This window comes from Elephas maximus, chromosome 8, assembly GCF_024166365.1.
Source record: "Elephas maximus indicus isolate mEleMax1 chromosome 8, mEleMax1 primary haplotype, whole genome shotgun sequence".
NCBI classification, from domain to species: domain Eukaryota; kingdom Metazoa; phylum Chordata; class Mammalia; order Proboscidea; family Elephantidae; genus Elephas; species Elephas maximus.
In genome coordinates this window covers 44,256,506-44,280,164 of record NC_064826.1, presented here as the reverse complement: position 1 = coordinate 44,280,164, position 23,659 = coordinate 44,256,506, and the positions used below count along the sequence as shown (strand labels likewise).

Genomic DNA, 23,659 nt, shown 5'->3' with positions numbered 1-23,659 from the left:
AGACAGGAACCTTAGGGGGGCAGTGAGTTTATGTTAATGGGGGAGGAACAACCCAGAAAAGGAGGGTGAGAATGGTTACACAACTCAAAGAATGTAATCAATGTCGTGGAACTGTACACATAGGAATTGCTGAAATGGTGTATGTAGTGTGTATATTCTCACCGACAACAAAATAATTTTTTTAAAGTAATATGCACAATTAATACTAAACTATCACTAACACAGACATCTCAAAGGTCTCAATTATTCTTGAAAGATAGTTTCATCAAAATTGGAGATTTTCCCAGGAATGCAAGGGTAGTTCAACATTAGAATAATCAATCAATGCAATACATCCTGTTAACAGAACAAAAGAAAAGAACCATATCATCATCTCAATCCATGCAGAAAAGGCATCTGACAAAATCCAACGCCCTTTCATACTAACACTCATCAAGCTAGGAGCTGAAGGGAAACTCCTCAATATAATTAAAGGCATTTATGAAAAACCCACAGCTAACATCACACCCAATGGAGAAAGAGCAAAGGCTTTTCCCTTAAGATCAGGAAAACGACAAAGATGCCCACTCCCACCACCGCTATTTAACACTGTACCAAAGTACTACTAAGAGCAATTAGACAAGAAAAATAAATAAAAGGTATCCAAATCTGGAAGGAAGAAGTAAAGCTATCCTTTTTTGCAGATGACATGAGCCTATATACAGAAAATCCCAAAGGATCTATAAAAAACTAGAGCTAATAAATGAATTCAGCAAAGTATCAGGGTACAAGGTCAACACACGAAAAGTCAGCTGAGTTTCTATACATAAGCAATGAGCGCTCTGAAAAGGAAATTAAGGAAACAATTCCATTTACAATGGCATCTAAAAGAATAAAATATTTAGCAATAAATTTAACAAGGAAAGTGAAAGGCCTGCACACTTAAAACTATAAAACATTACTGAAAGAAATTAAAGAGCTAAATAAATGGAAGGACATCCCATGTTCATGGATTACCCACTCCAAAAACCCACTGCTGTCAAGTCAATTCCGACTCATAGTGACCCTACAGGACTGAGTAGAACTGCCCCATAGATTTTCCATACTGAAAGAAATTAAAGAGCTAAATAAATGGAAGGACATCCCATGTTCATGGATTAGAAGATTTAATATTGCTAAGATGTCAATACTACCCAAAGCAATCTATATATTCAACACAATCCCCATCAAAATTCCAACAGCCTTCTTTGCAGAAATGGAAAAGCCAATCCTCAAATTTATACAAATTGCAAGGGGCTCCAAAGAGCTAAAGCAATCTTGAAATAGAAGAACAGAGGAAAAGGACACAAACTTTCTAATTTCAAAACATACAATAAGACTACAGTAGTCAAAACATTCTGGTACTAGTATAATAATAGATACATAACCAACGGAATAGAGTTGAAAATCCAAAAATAAACCCATACATACATGGTCTATTGATTTTCAACAAGGGCGCTAAATCCATCCAATGGAGGATAGTCAATTTAATAAACGGTGCTGGGACAACTGAACTTCCACATGCAAAACAATGAAGCTGGACCCACAGCCCACACCATATACAAAAATTAACTCAAAATTGTACAGTGCCTAAGAACTAGAAACAAAACTCTTAGAAGGAAACATACGGGTAATGCTTCAGAATCTAGTTTTTGACAATGAATTCCTTGATACAACACCAAAAATGTGAGCAACAAAAAATAAAATAGATAAATTGAACTTCATCGAAATTAAAAACATTTGTGCATCAAAGAACTTTATCAACAAAATGAAGAGATAATCTGAAGACTAGAAGAGAATATTTGGTAACCATATATCTGATATGGGCTTAATATTCAGAACATATAAAGGACTCCTATAATTCAACAACAAAAGACAACCCAATCAAAAAATAGGCAAAGGGCTTGAATAGACATTTCTCCGAAGATACACAAATGGCTGATAAGCAAATGAAAAGATGTTCGTTTTTACAGACACGCACCTCAAAACCACAATGAGGTACCACTTTACACCCATTAAGATGGCTACTACCAGAAAAATGGAAAATAACAAATGGTGAGGATGGGGAGAAATTGGAGCCCTAGTGCACTGCTGGTGGGAATGTAAAAAGGTACAGCCACCATGAAAATGGTTTGGTTGTTCCTCAAAAAGTTAAACAAAGTCACCCTACGATCCAGTAGCTTCGCTCCTGGTAATATACCCAAAAAACATGAAAGCAGGGACTCAAACAGATATTCATACACTAATGTTCACTGCAGCATTACTCACAAAAGCCAAAAGGTGGAAACCACCCAAGTGTCCATCCACAGATGAATGAATAAACAAAATGTGTTATATCCACACAATGGAACAGTATTTAGCCATAAAGAGAAATGAAGTTCTGATACATGCTACAGCATAGGCAAATATGTATAGAATAGGCAAATGCATAGAGACAAAAGTTTGTAGTTTATTAGTGGTTACCAGGGGTGAGGGAGGGAGGGAAGAGGCAGTCATTGCTTAGTGGACACTGAGGTTCTGCTAAGGGTAACGAAAAAATCTGGAAACAGTAGTGATGGCTGTGTAACATAATGAACATAACATTACTGAACTGTACATGGAAGCAATGGCTGAAATAGTAAATGTTCTGTTATATGTGTCTCTGGATATATACGTGTGTGCGTATAACCACAAATTTAAAAATTGGAGATTTTCCTTGAAAATAGAAATTTAGGGAAAAAAAATATATTTTCCAGTTGTTCCATACAAATGACAGGTAACACACTAATATTAAGGAGAACACGACACTTAGCAAACTTAGTAAGTCATTATTTGGTACAGGATACTTCTGAAATACTCTCTAATCAAACTAGTTCTATACAATTACGTGACAGATTTTTTAAAAGAAAAAGGTTTATTTAAACAAGCGTAGCAGAGCTTGCCAAGAACATATAGAGCAACTGCAGCTATGGAGAGAATAAGGGAGATTCCAAAACCAAACCCACTGCCATCGAGTCAGTTCCAACTCATAGTGACCCTGAAGGACAGAGCAGGCAGTAATAATATTATAAAATAATACATTAAACTACAACCATACCCCAGTAGTCAGGGATCCTTCAAAAACACCCATGTCAAAGTCCTAGGGCCAAACACTGGCTAAAGCCCAGGAAACAGAGACAACAGAGTGGACAAGCAGAAAGAAGAGTCATAAAGTTACTATTTATTAAGTAACACTTGGCCTAGTATATTCAGGCATTATGCTAAACATAGGAAACCCTAGTGGTGTAGTGGTTAAGAGCTTGGCTGCTAACCAACACATTGGCAGTTCGAATCCACCAGGTGCTCCTTGGAAACTCTATGGGGCAGTTCTACTCTGTCCTATAGGGTTGCTATGAGTTGGAATCAACTCGATGGCAATGGGTTTTTTGGTTTATGCTAAATATACCACATATCTATCTGTCTTAGAAGAAATACAACCAGAATGCTCCTTAGAAGCAAGGATGGTGAGACTGCGTCTTACATACTTTGGACATGTTGTCAGGAGGAGGTCTCTGGAGAAGGACATCAGGCTTGGTAGAGTACAGGGTCAGCGGAAAACAGGAAGACCCACAATGAGGTAGACTGACACAGTGGCTGCAGCAATGAGCTCAAGCATAACAACAATTGTACGGATGGCTCAGGACCGGGCAGTGTTTCGTTCTGTTGTGCACGGGGTGGCTATGACTCGTAACCAAATGTTGATCACCCAGACGCTACCTCTCATCGGAGTCACACATCCCAATTTCCCCAGCTCAATATCTCCATACAACTGTCCCACAAGTACAACAAAAATTTAATTTTCTACCTCTCCTTTTTTCCATTCTTCTCTTCATTAGCAGACCGAAGTCATCAAGGCTGAAATATCCAAAGACATATTAAAATCCCTCCTTCTGCACTTAACAAATCTGTTAAGCACTGAAATATGTATCCAGGATATACCAAGCAGGACACGAATGCCCACCAGGAGCTCACAGTCTAGCATGCTTATAATCAACTGTCAAGGTCTATCACTTCCACCTTTGCATTAGCCATCCCCTCCTTTTCATTCCTATCACAACCACCCATCCTCTCTCATTTGGACCACTACAATCACCTCCTAAAATTTCTCGGTCAACCTCTGCCCCCACATCAGTCCAACCTTCACATAGTTGCCAGCTCTCTTTCTCAAGCAGGTGATCACGCCACTCAGTTTCTCAAAAACCAGCAATGGTTCCCAGTGCTTACAGGCCTTACCTTACCTTGAAAGCACACCATGATTTTTCCAATCACATTACCTTCTACATATACGCCATGTGTAAATTGAGACTTCCAAGAAATCTCACCTTTCCCAAACACTGATGCCTCTGCTTACCTGCCATTCCTTCAGAATGTAAACTCCTGGATAAAAATTCCCTTGGCTAGTCATCAGAATTAACTGATCTGTCCCTTAATTTTACACAGTACAATACTTGTACCTCTATTTGCTATCATTCCATTCCACTCTGAATCATTTTTAGTTGTTTACCTACCTGTCTCTTTGAGTAGGTCGTAAATTCCTGGCTGCCACTAATTAGCTGGGCAATCTTGAGTAAGTGATTGCACTCTCTAAGGTTCAATTTTCTCATCGGTAAAATGAAGGGGTTAGACTACGTAATTGTTAAGGTCCTTCCAACTCCAAAATTCCATAAGGATGACTCTGAATGACCTTTGAAAAAGGCAGCATAACACAGTTGTAAGCTTGGACTTAGTCAGACAAATGGGTCTGACCTAGCTTTACAACCTACCAACTCTCAACAATGGGTTTGCTGCTTAACATATCTGTGTTTCAGTTCCCCATCTGTAAAATGAGAATAATAAATTTTACCTGTTAGAATTCTTTCAGTTGTGTTAAATAATAGCTTTATTCAGATGTAATTCACCTATCATATAAACTCACCCATTTAAAGTGTTCAAATCAATGGTTTTTAGTATATTCACAAAGTTGTGCAACTATCACCATAATCAATTTTAGAACTTTCTCAATACCCCAAAAAGAAACCCCACGGCTCATTAGCAGGCGCTCCCATTCCTCCCTTCGCCCGGTTATAACCAACCACTAATCTATTTCCTGTCTCTCAACAGTAATGAATATTCTGGACATTTCATAAAAATGGACTGTCCTGTTGGCACAGTGGTTAAAATGCTTAGCTGCTAACCAAAAGGATGGTAGTTCAAACCCACCTGCCACTCCACAGGAGAAAGATGTAGCAATCTGCTTCCATAAAGATTTACAGCCTTGCTATTAAAAATCAGACAAAGGTCTAATCTCTAATATCTACAAGAAAATCCAACACCTCTACAACAAAAAGACAAATAATCCAATTAAAAAATGGGCAAAGGATACGAACAGACACTTCACTAAAGAGACATTTAAGCAGCCAACAGACACATGAGAAAATGCTCACAATCTCTAGCCATCTGAGAAATGCAAATCAAAACCACAATGAGATACCACCTCACCCTGGCATTACTGGCACAAATCAATAAAACAGGAAATAACAAATGCTGGAGAGGCTGCAGGGAGATGGGAACTCTTATGCATTGCTGGTGGGAATGCAAAATGATACAACCATTTTGGAAAATGATATGGCACTTGCTTAGAAAGCTAGAAATAGAAATACCATATGATCCAACAATCCCACTTCTAGGGATATATCCTAGAGAAATAAGAGTCGTCACACAAATAGATATTTGTACATCTATGTTCACTGCAGCATTGTTCACAATAGCAAAAAGACAGAAACAACCTAGATGCCCATTAACAGATGAATGGATAAACAAACTGTGGTACATACACACAATGGAGTATTACATGATGCTAAAGAACAACGATGAATCTGTGAAGCATCACATAACGTGGATGCACCTGGAGGACATCATGCTGAGTGAAATAAGACAACCACAAAAAGGTGAATATTGTATAAGACCATTACTGTAAAAAATCATGAAAAGGTTTACATACAAAAAGAAACAAACTTTGATGGTTACAAGGGTGGAATAAGAAAAACACTTAAAAGACAATAGGTAAGTGGTTAACTTTAGTGAAGGGTAAGACAGTACACGATACTGGGGAAGCCAGCAAAGCCTCTACAAGGCAGAGCCATGGTAGCTCCATAGACACACCCAAACTCCCTGAGGGACCGAATTGCTGGGCTCGGGGCTCTGGGACCATGGTTTCAGGGAACATCAAAGAAAATGTTCTACATTCTACTTTGGTGAGTAGAGTCTGGGGTCTTAAGAGCCTGTGAGCAGCCATCGAGGATACTCCACTGGTCTCACCCCTTCGGGAGCAAGGAAGAATGCAGAAAACTAAACACATAAGGGAAAGATTAGTTCAAAGGACTAATGGACCACATCTACCACAGCCTCCACCAGTCTGAGTCCAGTACAACTAGATGATGACCAGCTACCACTGACTGCTCTGACAGGGATCACAACAGAGGGTCCCAGATAGAGCTGGAGAAAAATGTAGAACAAAATTCTAACTCAAAAAGAAAGACCAGATTTGCTGGCCTCACAGAGACTGAAGAAACCCTCAGAGTATGGACCCCAGATACCCTTTCAGCTCAGTAATGAGGACACTCCTGTGGTTTACCCTTCAGCCAAATATTGAACAGGCTCACGGAACAAAACAAGACTAAAGGGGCACACCAGCCCTGGGGCAGGGACTGGAGGGTAGGAGGGAACAGGAAAGCTCGTAATAGGGAACCCAGGGTTGAGAAGGTAGAGCGTTGACACATCGTGGGGTTGTTAACCAATGCCATACAAAAATGTATGTACAAACTACTAGTTTGTTCTGTAAACCGTCATCTGAAGTTCCACAAAAAATTAAAAAAAAAAAAGATCTACAGGCTTGGGAATCCTATGCAGCAGTTCTACTCTGTCCTATAGTGTCGCTATGAATCAAAATTGACTTGATGGCAGCAGGTTTGGTTTGGTTTTTTATGATTAACTTCTTTGATTTAGCATAATGTTTTCAAGGTAAACTCATGTTGTAGCATGTTTAACAGTACATCATTCCTTTTTATGGCCAAAAAATATTCCATCGTGCAGACATACCATTTTTGTTTACCTATTCGCTGGCTGACAGCTACTTGGGTTGTTTCCACTTGGCTATTAGGAATAAAGATGCTCTTTCAGTTTTAATAGAAAATCCAACTCAATCTCGCTTAAGTGAATTAGCTAGAAGTACAGCAGGCAGCCCTTACTTGAGATACAGGCAGAGTCAGGCTTCAAACATCATCATCAGGACTTGGTTTCTCTCTACCTCTTGGCTAGGCTTTGTTCTCTGCTCATTATCAGAATCTTTCTGGTGACAAAACCGCTTCAGTAACTCCATTACACATCCTCTCACATTCGACCCAGTAGAAGAAAGAAAAGGCTTCTTCTGAATCCTCAAGCAAAAATCCAGGGATTAGCTCTGGGTGGGCTCTCTGGCTGTAGCCATGGAGTACAAAGCACTAACTGAAATAGGCCATGCTCCACCTCTGGGGTGCGGGGGGGAGGAACCCAAAAGATGTAGACCAAAAATAGATGAGACATAATACCATAGTAAAACTGAGGCGTCTTTCCAATAAGATAAATGGATTCTGAATAGCCCCCCAAAAATTTAAAGCCCACTTTAGGATTGTTATAAGAATTCAACACGGTAAGTACAGATTAAGCATTCTGTAAAATGCCCAACATAGTACTAAACGCTCGATAAATGTTAGCTGCTAATATTACCTATGCTTTGTATTAGGACAAACCATATGAATATCGTTATTTGATTTTTTGAAGCAAAAAGCAAACTGATATAGTTCAATGTCTTAATGCATAGCTTAAAATTCAGGCATGCTCAACCTGTATTTGCTTTTTCATAGTGAAATGCAAGACTGCATCTGTTATCAGGATTTTTTTTTAATAAATCTAAAAGAAGCAATGAGGTCTATTCTTAAAAGTTTCAAAACTTTAGGTTATAGAGTCAAGGAGCTCTACTTTAAGAAAGATTTCTCTGGTCTTGTGAAAAAATACGGTAGAGCAACACAATCAGAAAGAAAAGATCCTGAGAACAGCAGTGCTGTGAAACCATCTCCTACCCTAACAACATCATGGTACAGGCCTGACATTCACCTTAATCCTTTATTAGCCAAAGTTCCCAACTGAGTCTATTAGGAATTCTTTTCATGGGAGAATAACACTTTGATTTCTTAAAATAAACTAACAACAATCTAGAATTCCCTTTACAATTACATAATTTTCAACCTTCCCCAAAACACATTTACTTCTTGAAGCTATGGATACCAATATACTCAAGGTCATATCTTGGCTCTCGTGGACTTGCTCTGATTTTCTTCAGTTTCACTTTGAACTTGCATATGAGCAATTGATGGTCTGTTTCACAGTCGGCCCCTGCCCTTGTTCTGACTGATGATATTGAGCTTTTCCATCATCTCTTTCCACAGATGTAGTCAATTTGATTTCTGTGTGTTCCATCTGGTGAGGTCCATGTGTATAGTTACCATTTATGTTGGTGAAAGAAGGTATTTGCAATGAAGAAGTCGTTGGTCTTGCAAAATTCTATCATTCGATATCTGACATTGTTTCTATCACCAAGGCCATTATTTCCCAACTACTGATCCTTCTTCTTCGTTTCCAACTTTCACATTCCAATCGCCAGTAATTTTCAATACATCTTGATTGCATGTTCGATCAATTTCAGACTGCAGCAGCTGATAAAAATCTCCTATTTCTTCATCTTTGGCCCTAGCGATTGGTGCGTAAATTTGAATAGTGTTGTATTGACTGGTCTTCCTTATAGGCGTATGGATATTATCCTATCACTGACAGCGTTGTACTTCACGATAGATCTTGAAACGTTCTTTTTGACGATGAATACACCATTCCTCTTCGAGTTGTCATTCCCAGCGTTGTAGACTATATGATTGTCCGATTCAAAATGGCAAATACCAGTCCATTTCAGCTCACTAATGCCTAGGATATCGATGTTTATGCGTTCCATTTCATTTTAGACAATTTCCGATTTTCCTAGATTCATACTTCGTACATTCCAAGTTCTGATTATTAATGTATGTTTGCAGCTGTTTCTTCTCATTTTGAGTTGTGCCACATCCGCAGATGAAGGTCCCGGAAGCTTTACTCCATCCACATCATTAAGGTCAACTCTACTCTGAGGAGGTAGCTCTTCCCCAGTCATCTTTTGAGTGCCTTCCAACCTGGGGGGCTCATCTTCCAGCACTATATCAGACAATGTTCCACTGCTATTCATAAGGTTTTCACTGGCTAATGCTTTTCAGAAGTAGACTGCCATGTCCTTCTTCCTAGTCTGTCTTAGTCTGGAAGCTCAGGTGAAACCTGTCCTCCATGGGTGACCCTGCTGGTATCTGAATACCGGTGGCATAGCTTCCAGCATCACAGCAACACACAAGCCCCCACAGTACGACAAACTGACAGACACCAGAAGGATGTTTACCTGTGTTTTATTCATTATGCAAAGGCATCTGACTGTGTGGATCATAACAAACTATGGATAACACTGCGAAGAATGGGAATTCCAGAACACTTAATTGTGCTCATGAGGAACCTTTACATAGATCAAGAGGCAGTTGTTCGGACAGAACAAGGGGATACTGATTGGTTTAAAGTCAGGAAAGGTGTGCGTCAGGGTTGTATTCTTTCACCATACCTATTTAACCTGTATGCTGAACAAATAATCCGAGAAGCTAGACTATATGAAGAAGAACGGGGCATCAGGATTGGAGGAAGACTCATTAACAACCTGCGTTATGCAGATGACACAACCTTGCTTGCTGAAAGTGAAGAGGACTTGAAGCACTTACTAATGAAGATCAAAGACCACAGCCTTCAGTGTGGATTGCACCTCAACATAAGGAAAACAAAAATCCTCACAACTGGACCAATAAGCAACATCATGATAAACGGAGAAAAGGCTGAAGTTGTGAAAGGCTTCATTTTCCTTGGATCCACAATCAACAGCCATGGAAGCAGAAGTCAAGAAATCAAAAGACGCGTTGCATTGGGTAAATCTGCTGCAAAGGACCTCTTTGAAGTTTTGAAAAGCAAAGATGTCACCTTGAAGACTAAGGTGTGCCTGACCCAAGCCATGGTATTTTCAATCGTATCATATGCATGTGCAAGTTGGACAATGAATAAGGAAGACCGAAGAAGAACTGATGCCTCTGAATTGTGGTGCTGGCCCTCTGAGTTGTGGTGTTGGCGAAGGATATTGAATATACCATGGACTGCCAAAAGAACGAACAAATCTGTCTTAGAAGAAGTACAACCAGAATGTTCCTTAGAAGCAAGGATGGTGAGACTCCGTCTTACATACTTTGGACATGTTGTCAGGAGGGCTCAGTCCCTGGAGAAGGACATCATGCTTGGCAGAGTGCAGGGTCAGCAGAAAAGAGGAAGACCCACAAGGAGGTGGACTGACACAGTGGCTGCAACAATGAGCTCAAGCATAGCAAGGATTGTAAGGATGGCTCAGGACCGGGCAGTGTTTCGTTCTGTTGTGCATAGGGTCGCTATGAGTTGGAACCGACTTGATGGCACCTAACAACAACAAAAACCTGTCATGGACTGAATTATGTCCCCCAAAAAATGTATCAACTTGGTTAGGCCATGCTTCCCAGTATTGTGTTGTTGTCCTCCATTTTGTGTTTGTAATTTTATGTTAACCTCCCTGATCCAAGGTAAAGGGAGTTTCCCTGGGGTGGGGCCTGCACCACCTTTTATCTCTTGAGAGATGAAAGGGAAGCAAGCAGAGAGTTGGGGACCTCATAGGACCAAGAAAGCCGCACCAGGAGCAAAGGGCGTCCTTTGGACACAGTGTCCCTGCGCCTGAGAAGCTCCTCGACCAGGGGAACATTGAGGACAAGGACCTTCCTCCAGAGCCAACAGAAAGAAAAAGCCTTCCCCTGGAGCCAACACCCTGAATTTGGACTTGTAACCTACTAGACTGTGAGAAAATAAATTTCTCTTTGTTAAAGCCATCCACTTGTGGTGTTTCTTTTACAGCAGCACTAGATGACTAAGACACTTCCTGATTTCCATAGTCTACTTTTAGGTTGCAAAATGATATTCATAACGTATGTTGAAAGATAAATACAACAACACATATCTGACAATGAACTCATATCTAAAAATCTACCAAAAATTCCTATAAATCAATAAGAAATAGACATACAACCCAACATTTTATAAAATGGGTAAAAGACTTAAGTGGGCACTTCACAAAATAGGAAATTCAAATGAACAAAAACATATGAAAAGGTGTTTCATGTCATCACTCCTCAGGAAAATACAACACACACTCAGAAGAGCAACATTTAAAAATTAAAGAGTGACACTATCAAATATGGGCAAAGATGTGAAGCAACTATCATACGTTGCTGACAGGAGTGTAAAGTGGTTCAATCAAAACTGTTTCCCAAAAAAGATGGGAAAAAATATTTTGCAATTACATGTACTTTATGACCCTAAGTGAAGTGATTACAAATGTCCATAAAAGGATATTTTACTCTACTCATAATTTTATTCTTCACTATTATTTTGCTTTATTCATTATTTTACTTGTAATAGTCAAAAACTGGGGAAAAAATACTTATCAACAGGATGGATAATTGTGTTATATTTACTCAATGGAATTCTACAGAGCAGTAACAAAGAATGAACTAATGATACCACTGGTACAAGCAACAACATGGATAAATCTCAGATATTATGTTGAGCGAAAAAAAAACATACACAAGAGTATATTCTATATGATGTCACTTATATGAAGCTCAAGAACAAGCAGCACTCACCCATCAAAAGACATTAAAACAATGGTTACCTCTGGGTGCCAAGGTACAGACTGGGGGGAGGCGTGAAGAATCTTATAAGATACTGGTTGGGGATTATAGGGTTATGTTGTTGTTGTTAGGCTTCATCCAGTCACTTCTGACACACGGTGAGGCCCTATGAACAACAGAACAAAATATTGCCTGGACCTGCGCCATCCTCACAATTGTTGTTATGCTTAAGCCTGTTGTTGCAGCCATTGTGTCAATCCACCTCATGAGGGTCTTCTTTTTCGTTGACCCTCTACTTTACAAAGCACGATGTCCTTCTCCAGGGACTGGTCCCTTCGGATAACATGTCCAAAGTATATGAGATGAAGTCTCACCACCCTTGTTTCCAAGAAGCATTCTGTCTATACAGTTCTTCCAAGACAAATCTGTTCATTCTCCTGGCAGCCGATGGTATATTCAATATTCTTTGCCCACACCATTAATTCAAAGACAGAGATTCTTCTTTGGTCTTCCTTATTCATTGTCCAGCTTTCATCGCATGGGAGGCAACTGAAAACACCACGGCTTGGGTCAGGCACACCCTAGTCCTTAAAGTGACATCTTTCCTCTACAATTCTTTAAAGAGATCTTTTGCAGCAAATTTGCCCAATGCAATACATCTTGATTTCCTGACTGCTGCTTCCATGAGCAGAAATCCTGGTGGTGTAGTAGTAGTTAAGTGCTACAGCTGTTAACCAAGAAGTTGGCAGTTCGAACCCGCCAGGCTTTCCTTGGAAACTTTATGGGGCAGTTCTACTCTGTCCTATAGGGTCGCTATGCATCGGAATCGACTCAACAGTAGTGGGTTTGGTTTTTTTTTTGCTTTTTGGCTTCCATGAGCATTGATTGTGGGTCCAAATAAAATGAAATCCTTGACAACTTCAGTATTTTCTCTATTTACCATGAAGTTGCTTATTGGTCTAGTTGTGTAGATTTTTACGTTGAGGTGTAATCCACACTGAAGGCTGTAGTCTTTCATGTTTATCACTAAGTGCTTCAAGTCCTCTTCACCTTCAGCAAGCAAGGTTGTGTCATCTGCATATCACAGCTTGTTAATGAGTCTTTCTCCATTCCTGATGCCCCATTCTTCTTCATATAGTCCAGGTTTAAGGATTATTTGCTCAGCATACAGACTGAGTAAGTATGTGGACAGGATACAACTCTGATGCACACCTCTCTTGACTTTAAACCACACAGTATCCTCTTGTTCTCTTAGAAAAACTGTCTCTTGGTCTAACCACAGGCTCATCATCAGCACAATTAAGTGTTCTGGAATTCCCACTCTTCGCAATGTTATCCTTAATTTGTTATGATCCACACAGTCGAATGACTCTGCATAGTCAATAAAACAGCTAAATATCTTTCTGGTATTCTCTGCTTTCAGCCAGGATCTACCTGATATCAGCAATGATATCCCTTGTTCCACGTCCTCTTCTGAATCCTTCTTGAATTTCTGGCAGTTCCCTGTCGATGTACTGCTACAACCTCTTTTGAATTATCTTCAGCAAAATTTACTTGTGTGTGATATTAATGATATTGTCCAACAATTTTTGCATTTTGTTGGACCTCCTTTATTTGGAATGGGTACAAATATGGATCTCTTCCAGTCGGTTGGCCAGGTAGCTGTCTTTGCACAGAGGAGTGAGCGTTTCCAGGCCTGTATCCATTTGTTGAACCATCTTGATTGGTATTCTGTCAATTCCTGGAACCCTGTTTTTCACCAATGCCTTCAGTGAAGCTTGGACCTCTTCCTTCAGTACCATCAGTCCTTGATCATATGGTACTTCCTGAAATGGTTGAATGTCGACCAATTCTTTTTGGTTATAAATATATGTAAATAAACCATCAAGCTACAGACTTAAGATTAGTGCACTTCATGTACTTTACTATACATACATACATATATGCATGCCACAGCTCTATTTTTTTTTAAAACTAACAAAGTACTGCACAAGTCTAAGAGCATAACACATGAAAATAACTGGTGGAGCTACAACTGATGTTGGGTGAAAATCCACAATCAACATTTACGGAAGCAGCAGTCAAGACATCAAATGACAAACCATAACTAAGAACGCACAAACACCAGAAGAGAAACTAGATAACTGGAAGCTTCTAAAAATTAAACACTTATGCTTATCAAAAAGACTTTACCAAAAGAGTAAAAAGAGAACCTACAGACTGGGAAAAATTTTTGGCTACAACATATTTGACAAGGGTCTAAAATCTACAAAAAACTTCAACAACAACAAGACAAAAATCCAGTTTAAAAAATGGGCAAAGGATATGAACAGACACTTCACCAAAGACATTCAGGAGGCCAGATGACACATGAAGAAATGCTTGTGATCATCAGCCATTAAAAAAAAAAAAAAACCTAACCCGTCGCCATCGAGTTGATTCTGACTCACAGCAACCCTACAGGACAGAGTAGAGCTGCCCCAAAGGGTTTCCAAGGAGTGCCTGGTGGATTCAAACTGCCAACCTTTTGGTTAGCAGCCGTAGCTCGTAACCACGACACCACCAGGGTTTCCCATTAGCCACTAGTGAAATATAAATCCAGACTACCATGACATACCATCTCACCCTGACATTACTGGCATGAATCAAAAAAACAGAAAAGAATAAATGTCAAAGAGGTTGCAGGGAGATTGGAACTCTTATGCACTACTGGTGGGAATGTAAAATGGTACAACTACTAAGGAAAACTATCTGGCGCCTCCTTAAAAAGCTAGAAATAGAAAATCTATATGACTCAGGAATTCGACTTCTAGGAATATATCCTAGAGAAATAAAAGCCATCACACAAATAGACATATGCACATCCATGTTCACTGCAGCATTATTAAAGATAGGAAAAAGACGGAAACAATCTAAGTGCCCATCAACAGATGAATGGATAAACAAATTACGGTATACACAATGGAATACTAGCATGATAAAGAACAATGATGAATCCGTGAAACATCTCACAACGTGAATGAATCTGGAGAGCATTATGCTGAGTGAAACAAGTCAATCATAAAGGACGACTACAGTATGAGACCACTATTATAAAAACTCAAGAAAAGATTTACATACAGAAAAAAAAACATTCTTTGATGGTTACAAGGATGTGAAGGAACAGGAAGGGCAAATCACTAACTAGATAGTAGGCAAGTGTCAACTTCTGTGAAGGGAAATACAACATATAAGGTAGAGGAAGACGGCATAACTTGACCAAGGCAAAGTCCTAGAAGTTTCCTAGACACATTCAAATACCTTGAGAGACCAAGTTGGCTGAGGGCTGGGGACTACTGTCTCAGGGGACATCTAGGTCAACTGGCAGTAACACAGTTCATAAAGAAAATGTCCTACACCCTACTATGGTGAGTAGTGCCTAAGTAGCTGCCATCTAAGATACATCTATTGGTCCCATCCAGTCCAGAGCAAAGGAGAATGAAGAAAACCAAAGACACAAGAAAAGTATTAGTCCAATGAACTAATGGACCAAAAGAACCACACAGCCTCTACCAAATTAAGCCCAAAAGAACTAGATGGTGCCCAGCTACCACGACCTACAGCTTTAAAAGGGATCGCAATAGAGAGTTCCCAAGGATGGTGGAGAAAAATGTAGAACGAAATTCAAATTCACAAAAAAATACCAGATTTACTGATCTGACAGAAACTGAAGAACCCTGAGACTAGGGCGCCTGGACCTCCCACTACTCAGAACCCAAGCCACCCCTTAAGCCTACTTTTTAAAGATTACACGGGCCTATAAAACAAACAATAACACATCTGAGGAACATGCTTTTTAAGTTCAATCAAATATACAAGATCAAATGGGCAACTCCTACCCAAAAGCAAGATGAAAAGGCAGGAAGGGGCAGGAAAACTAGATGAATGGACATGAGCAACCTGAGGTGAAAAGGGCGAAGAGTACTGTCACATTGCGGGGATTCCAACTGATGTCACAAAGCACTATGTGTATAAATTTCTGATTGAGAAATTAATTTGAGCTGTAAACTTTACCTAAAGCACAATAAAATTGACAAAAAAAGAAATCAAACGACACATTACATTGAGTAAATCTGCTGCAAAAAGTCCTCTTTAAAGAGTTAAAAAGTAAAGATGTCACCTTGAAGATTAAGGTGTGCCAGACTCAAGCCTTGGTGTTTTCAATCGCCTCATATGCATACAAAAGCTGGGCAATGAATAAGACTGAAGAAGAACTGATGTCTTAGAATTATGGTGTTGGCAAAGAATATTGAATATGCTATGGACTGCCAGAAGAAGAAACAAATCTGTCTTGGAAGTACAGCCAGAGTGCTTTTTAGAAACAAGTACGGTGAGACTTTGTCTTGTGTACTCTAGACATGTTATCAGGAGGGACCAGTCCCCAGAAAAGGACATCATGCTTGGTAAAGCAGAGGGCCACTGAAGAAAGGGAAGACCCTCAACAAGATGGACTGACACACTGACTGCAACAACAGACTCAAACAGAACAACAATTACGAAGATGGTGCAGGACTGGGCAATGTTTCACTGTGTTGTACACAGGGTCACTATGAGTCAGAACCAACTCAACAGCACCTAACAACTACAGCTGATGTTTACTTCTGTTTGAATTTTCTACCCTGACCATATTGCTTTTATCATTTAAAGGAAAAAAAAAAAAAAAGCTATTCCATTTGAAAAAATAATGCTAAAATCTTACAATGCTCATCACGCTTTCCTATAATGTTCTACCTACAAGGCCGTCTCCTACTTACCAGCTAGCCAAAACCAAACCCATTGTCACTGAATGGATTCCAACTCATAGCGACCCTACAGGACAGAGTAGAACTGCCCCATAGGGTTTCCGAGGAGTGTCTGGTGGATTCGAGCTGCCGTCCTTTTGGTTAGCAGCCAAACTCTCAACCACTACACCACCAGGGTTTCCCAACTAGCTAGTATTGGGCTTTATTTATCTTTATCTTCCTAACATCCAACACACTGCATAGCACAAGGTATCTGCTTTGCATGTGTCTGCTGTATTGAACTGCACAGCAAAATGTTTGTTAAATGAACAAATGTATAACAAAACAAGAAGTCAAAATAGGTGACTGGCTTCCAAGGAAGATATCCCGAAAGTCACGGACTTACAAACTTTAGCTTATACTACAGGGAAGAGTTGAGGCTTACCTAATAAGGATATAGAAACTTGAACCTCTGCATTCCAAAATTGTCTCATCTGTGATTACTGACCCAGTGCCACCAATCCCACGCCTATCATTTTCTGTGGCAGTTAGAACCCATTCTATAAAAAAAAAAAGCAAATAAACAATAACTTACAGGATCCACCTAATAACAGAAAAGTCAAGAACCCAAAGGATGCAACCAGAGAAGAATTCTATCATCAACAGTACCACGGATCGAACATAACAAGAAATCATGGAGAATAAAAAAAAGACAGACTATCAACTGTTCTGATCAGGGACACAATAGAAGGTCCCAAATAAGAGAAAAATGTAGAACAAAATTCTAATTCCTAAAAAAGGCTACACCTACTGGACCGATACGAGACTAAAGGAACCCCTGAGACTACTGCCCTAAGATAACCTTTGAACTTGGAAGTGAACCTATTTCTGGAGGTCATCTTTCAACCAAATAATAGATTGGCTTATAAAATAAACAATTATTACCTGTGAGTAATGTGCTCCCTTAAACAATCAACTATGAGACCAAAGGTCAACATTCACCCAATAGCAAAGAGGTCAGGGCAAGGAGGGGAAGGGAAGTTACATCAATGGAAACAAAACAGACAGAATGGAAATAACGAGAATGCTGACACATTGTGAAAATTGTAGCCAATGTCACGAAACAATCTGTATAAAAATTGTTTTAAATGGGAACCTAATTTGCTGTGTAAACTTATACCTAAAACACAATAAAATATTATTTAAAGAGAGACAGACACACCAAAAGAACAAGTCACCACTTGTTAGAAATTAAAATACAAAAAAAGGGGGGGGGGGCGGGGAGTCCTGCAGGAATCTCTCTCCTAGGTATTTATCTCACAGAAACGAAAAACACAAAAGCCTGCACACGAATGTTGAGCAGCTTTATTCGTAAGGGCTAAAAACTAGGAACTACCCAAAAGTCCTTCAACAGGTGAATGGATAAACTGTGGTATATCTATATAATGGAATACTGCTCGGGAACAAACTACTGGTACACACAACGACAGGGATGAATCTCAAGGACATTATGTTGAGTGAAAAAAAAAAAGTTTCAAAAGGTTACATACCATATAATTCCACTTATACAACATTCTCAAAGTGGTAAAATTATAGAGATGGAGAACAGATCAATGATGAGGGATGAGGGTTGAGGGGAAAATGTGGCAACTAAAGGTTAACTGAGGGTATTTATCTGTAGGGATGGAATAATTCTGTATCCTGATTGTGGTTGATAGATGTGATAAAATTTGATAGGATTATACACACACACACACAAAGTACCTGTAAAAACTATGAAACCCTTAACTTGGGTTAACAGTGTTGTACTAATGTCAATTTCCTGGTTTTGACAGTGTTCTACAGTTATGTAAGATATTACCACTGGGGGAAGCTGGGAGATGGGTACACGGGAACTTACTGTACTATTTTTACAACTTCTTTTAACTCTGAAACTATTTAAAAATAAGAAGTTCTAATTAAAAAAAAGGGGGGGGCAGAAGAAAATAGTCAAACAGTTTTGTAAACAACCCTAATGTCTGTCAACACATGAATGGAGAAATAAAATGCAGTATATCCACTCAATGGAATATTTGGCCATAAAAAGGAATGAAGTACTGATACATGTTACAATATGGATAAACCTTGAAAAGTTACGCTAAGTGAGAGAAGCCAGGTACAAAAGGCCAGGTATTATATGATTCCATTTATATGACATGTCCAGAATAGGCAGTCCATAGTCTAGTAGATCAGTGGTTGTCAGGGGTTAGAAACAGAGGAGAACGAGAAATGACTGCTAACAGGTACAGGGTTTCTTTTAGGAGCGATTAAAACGTTCTGTAACTAGTGGTAATGGTTGCACAACTCGGGAATACAGTATAATAAAAACTAGTGAAGCGTATACTTTAAAAGGATAAATTTTATGGCACGTGAATTACGCTTCAATAAAAAAGTTGTATGCAAAAAAATGAGACCTTTTGAAAAATGCACCTAAACATACATGTCACAAAGTACCCAAACTACCTGTTACACTAAATCATAAAATTCATGACTGAATGACACTGTAGTCCTTCCAAGCTGCCTGTTACTCACATATCAGCACAATTAAATTCTGCCAACTAAACTCTTTGGAACGATCTAATGAAGCTAAAATTTTGACTCATCTCAGTAGAAAAATCATATTCTTATTCCTGACAATTAAAAATTCTGGTGTACTAAATAAGTAGCCTAAAGGATCTGGCTCAATTCATAAAAGCTTGAAGAATTGAGCTGAAATAAAATTAACGAAAAACTTGCATACACAAATAGATAATGACAAAAGTAGGACCATATAGTCGCATAATTTAATTTTGCCAGTTATCACATTAATATGCTTTAAAATTAGATCTATAACTCTCTTCTGGAGAATTAATCAAAAAGCAAAACACTGGGCACACCAGGAGGCCTGAACTCTGGTCCAAAGTAAGCTGTATGACCTTACCCTCTGTCAGCGATGTCTGTAAAATGAGCAACACCTCTGAGACTACCAGTCTCCTCAAGTCCCTTCTATCACCACTTCCTCCAGGGCCACTCCTCCATCCTAAACCAAGTCACCATTATCTCCCCTGTCCTACTACAGAAGGTTAGCTCCCAGTTTCCACTTCTGTCCCCATTAAACATTCTCTACATAATAACCACTGCTCTTTTAAAAACAAAAATCAGATCCTGTCACTCTCATATACAAGGCCCTACACAATTTGACTCCTGCCTCTCTCACTAAACTCTTCTGTATACTCTGGCCACCCTGGACCTTTGGGTTCCTCAAACATTCCTAACCCATTCCTTCCCAGGGCCTTTGCCACACTCCAATCTCCTCCTCCTCATTCTAGTTTCTTCTCAAATGTCAACTCCTATGAGAGGTATGAGTGCAGACTGGGTCCCAGGCCGCCTAGATTCAACTTAATAGCCAGGCATGTTACTTACTCATGTGGTGCCCCCGTTTCCTCATCTGTAAAATCTTGGTAATAAGTGTCTACCTCATTAGGCTGTCACAAGGTGTAAACGGAGTCCCTGACTGGCGCAAATATTAAGCATTCAACTACCGGCTGAAAGGTTGGCAATTTGAACCCACCCAGAGGTTCCTCAGAAGACAGGCCTGATGAACAGCTTCTGGAAAAGCCACAGGCATGAAAACCCTATGCAGCAGTTCTATTCTGCACACACGGGTTCACCACAAGTCGGAATCAACTGAACAGCAACTAACAACAATCTTAGGGTTGCCACAAGGTACAAATACAAGTAAAGCAATCAGCACAGTGCCTGGCTTGTATCCAGTGTTATCTACCAGAATTATTACTCAAGGTGCCCCATCTTTATTTTCTTCCTACCCCTCAGCAATATCTGACATTATCTTTATTTGTTGTCCTCTGTGAAGTTCTCCCCAAACCTCAACAGAATAGAAGCTTCATGAAGAGCTTTGTCTTGTTCAAAGCTGTATCACCATCTCCTAGGAAAAGCATTCAGGTATTTGTGGAATATAAGAATATATCATATCAAACATTTCTTTAAAATAATAATGCCTCAATTCAAAGAATTAAGTGGAAAATGGCATTTCCTTAAACTCTTATGTAATTAGGCTGGTCTCTTTTTCTTGCTAATTAACTTGCAGACCAGCCAGCTCAGTTACTCAGTAGCTGGAGGATCTTTTTCCTTAAATCTTATCACATATACACAAAACACAATGAAATAAATAAATTAACCTGTGAGAGTAAAAGTTAAATACTGTGGCTATATACTAATTCTTTATAAACATACCATACAAATCCAAACTGCAGCACACCAAAAAAGGCTCTTGGCCATTAGAAAAGTCATACCCTGAAATATGAAAATATGAAACACACTGACTTACTTTGATCAAAGCTGTTTTTCTACACGTATGCATACTTATGCACGCATATTTTATACACTCACACGCACACATACACAGCCATCCACAAAACTGGGGCCATGGTTTTTCAACCCCTTTTTCCATTTCTGAACATAATGTACTATGTGGAAATAAATTAACACCTTGATTTGAAAGCTGTGATTAAAAGCCAGTATTCACTCGGGATCTAAACATTATATATTTCTCCTTAAGTGCTAAAAGAAATCCTAAACGTAAAGTTCTTCACTGACTTGAAAGCAGGCACTGATTTTTTTTTAAACTATAACTACCAAAAATCCACTCCCTTTTAACACTGAACATCCATTTTTTACCCACCAGTTCTTCAAATCCTTAATAAGTCCTTTTACCTCGCCATAATAGTGTTTTGGGAAGGAATTTTTATGTTGACATCCACGTTTTGTGAAACCCGAGAAATAGTTTCCAGTTGTGTTCCGTTTTAAATAAACAAAATCTTGCCGTGGTAAATCACCACATTAACAACGACTTTGCCAGTTTTCAAAGATGCCACCAATGGGTATGAAATGCACTAGGCAGAGACCAAGGCCAACATGAATGAAAAAAGCCTAAGCAAGGAGAGGGGTAGACCCCCAAATGAAACAAACGAACGCTTGGTGAGTTTATCCAAACATCGTCTTTAATATCAAATCATACTACCAAAAATACCTCTCAGGATTTGTTGAAACGAAAGAGCGTAGCAAGAAATCTAGAGGAAAGAAAAAGATGCTGAATGTTGGTAGAACAAAAAAATAAAGAAAAAGAGGCGGCGCTCTGCAGTCTCCAAGCAGCTCCCCAGGAAAGGCTTCTCAGGCACCGGCCGCTCGAACTCCGGTCCACAGCCAGGCTGGAGGTGGCTGGCTGGCTGGCTGGCACGTTTTAAATATCACCACCCTATTCATCAACTGCCCGGCACAACCAGGAGCCAGAGAGTGGCGCCGGGAACCGCAGCCGACCCGCGCACGCCCACCGGCCCGGCTCAGCCAACGACCTGAGCGCAGCAGGCGACCCGAGCGCAGCCGCCGCGCAGCAAAGTCACGCTCGACCCGAGCATAAAGTTTCGAATAAAAACCCGAGCGCCAAAACGCACCGGTCTCAGAGTTGAGCTCGCGCCAGGAACACGCCCGAGGCAAACCACTTGACAACCAGCTCGGGTGTTCAGCAGAAAGGCCGAGCGGCGGGGGCCGGAGAGGAAGAGGAGGCGATAGACACATTCTCTCCCTAGCACGCTCGAATCCTCTTCCTCTTCTGCCCGCATCCCCAGGTGGGCGCCTCGCAGCTGCCTCACACCCGCACCGGGAGCGCCGGAGCCGGAGTGGCGGGCGCCACCGCCCCTCCAGAGAAGGACCCGCGCGCCCCCCGACCCCAGGGCGAGCTCGGCGCGCAAGGGGGATGCGCAAGCCCAGAGCCTCCTCGCCGGCCTCCCTCAGTCTGTCCCCGGAGGCCGCGGCAACGCGGGCCAGGAGCCGGGAGGCCTGGGCCCTCGGGGGCGGGGATGCTGGGCGGCCGGCCGCGGGCTGCGCGCGCCCCTCCCCCGTCGCCCTTCCCCCCGGCCGCCCGCGGGGCGCGCAAGAGCCCGGCGCCGGCGTCCCGGGGGACCAGCCCGCCGGCCGCCGGCCCGGGGGACCCGGTCAACTTTGCCCTGCGTGGACGCGGGCTCCCTCCGACGGGGCGGGGGAGAGGGCCCGGGGGCTGGCGCAGCATGGACTCACTTTTTCGGATGTTTCTCTCTTTTCGGCCTCCGCTTTCGGGCCTGAATGGCCAGCACTGGGGAAAGAGAAGACACACATTAACGGTCGGGCCGCTCGGCATGCGGGCCGCGCGACGGGGAGGAGGGGAGCCCGCGGGCCGCTCACCTTTCCGGGAGCTCATCCCAGCGCGGCGGAAGGGGGGTGGGGGCTGCGGCGGCGACGACGACGCGGGAGCCAAGCCGAGCCCGGCTGCTGCCTCCACTCGCTTCGCCGCCGGGGAGGAGGCGGGAACCGCGCCTGCGCCGCCGCCGCCGCCGCCGCCGCTGCTGCTCCTGCAGGGGGCCTAGCAAGACCCGCCCCCGCCCGGGCCCGCCCCGCCCCCGTCCTCCCGTGGGGTCGGGACCACCGCGCCGCGCGCCCCCTGGGTGCCGCGCACCCACCCGCTGACCCACCTACGCAGAAGTGACCCTTGCCCCCGCCCGCGGCCGGGGCCTCTCCTTCTGAGCCCCCAAGGCCGGACCTGGCCGCCGGCCTCTCCCGGGCTCTCCGCCCGCGCGACCCTCCCTCGCCAGCCACTGTCTCTCGCCTTCGCACCCCGGCGGGTCGCGCCGTGGACTTCTCCATGCGCTCTTCCTTGGCCCGCGCCTCCGCCGGTCTCACACCACCTCTCTCCCCGCGGCCTCTTCTCTCCCTTTGCTCCTCTACATCCTTGCATTCCCATCAGCGCCGCTTCTTCCTCTCAGGCGGGCATAGAAAGGGCACAGGACCAAGAGCTGGGAAACCTGGATCCTTCACTAGTTGTGTGACCTTGGAGAAGTCATTTTATCCCTCAGCTTTACCTACCCCACAGTATTGTTTGAGTTTAAGGAAGGAAGAAATGCAGGTAGGATTGAAAGTAGGATGACGCTTTTGCACATGAATTGAAATCCAGTTTAAAAA

At 41.6% G+C, this 23,659-nt stretch overlaps 1 protein-coding gene across 6 annotated transcripts in view; it reads right to left on the bottom strand.

Annotated features, from left to right (window-relative positions):
- The window catches only part of SRPK2 (SRSF protein kinase 2), a 272,628-nt gene extending 249,172 nt beyond the window's left edge, over positions 1-23,456 (bottom strand). For 2 of the 6 annotated variants that reach the window (XM_049894468.1, XM_049894471.1), the window contains exons 1-2: positions 23,315-23,456; positions 22,742-22,796 (exon numbers count right to left, since the gene is read on the bottom strand). In XM_049894468.1, the coding sequence (XP_049750425.1) occupies positions 22,742-22,796; positions 23,315-23,441 (182 nt within the window). In that variant the 5' untranslated portion in view covers positions 23,442-23,456. Of the gene's footprint in view, positions 1-22,741; positions 22,797-22,885; positions 23,007-23,314 lie in introns of those variants that run through there. The other 4 variants (XM_049894469.1, XM_049894473.1, XM_049894472.1 and 1 more) reach the window with 2 other exon arrangements.
- Positions 23,457-23,659: the final 203 nt, after the last annotated feature.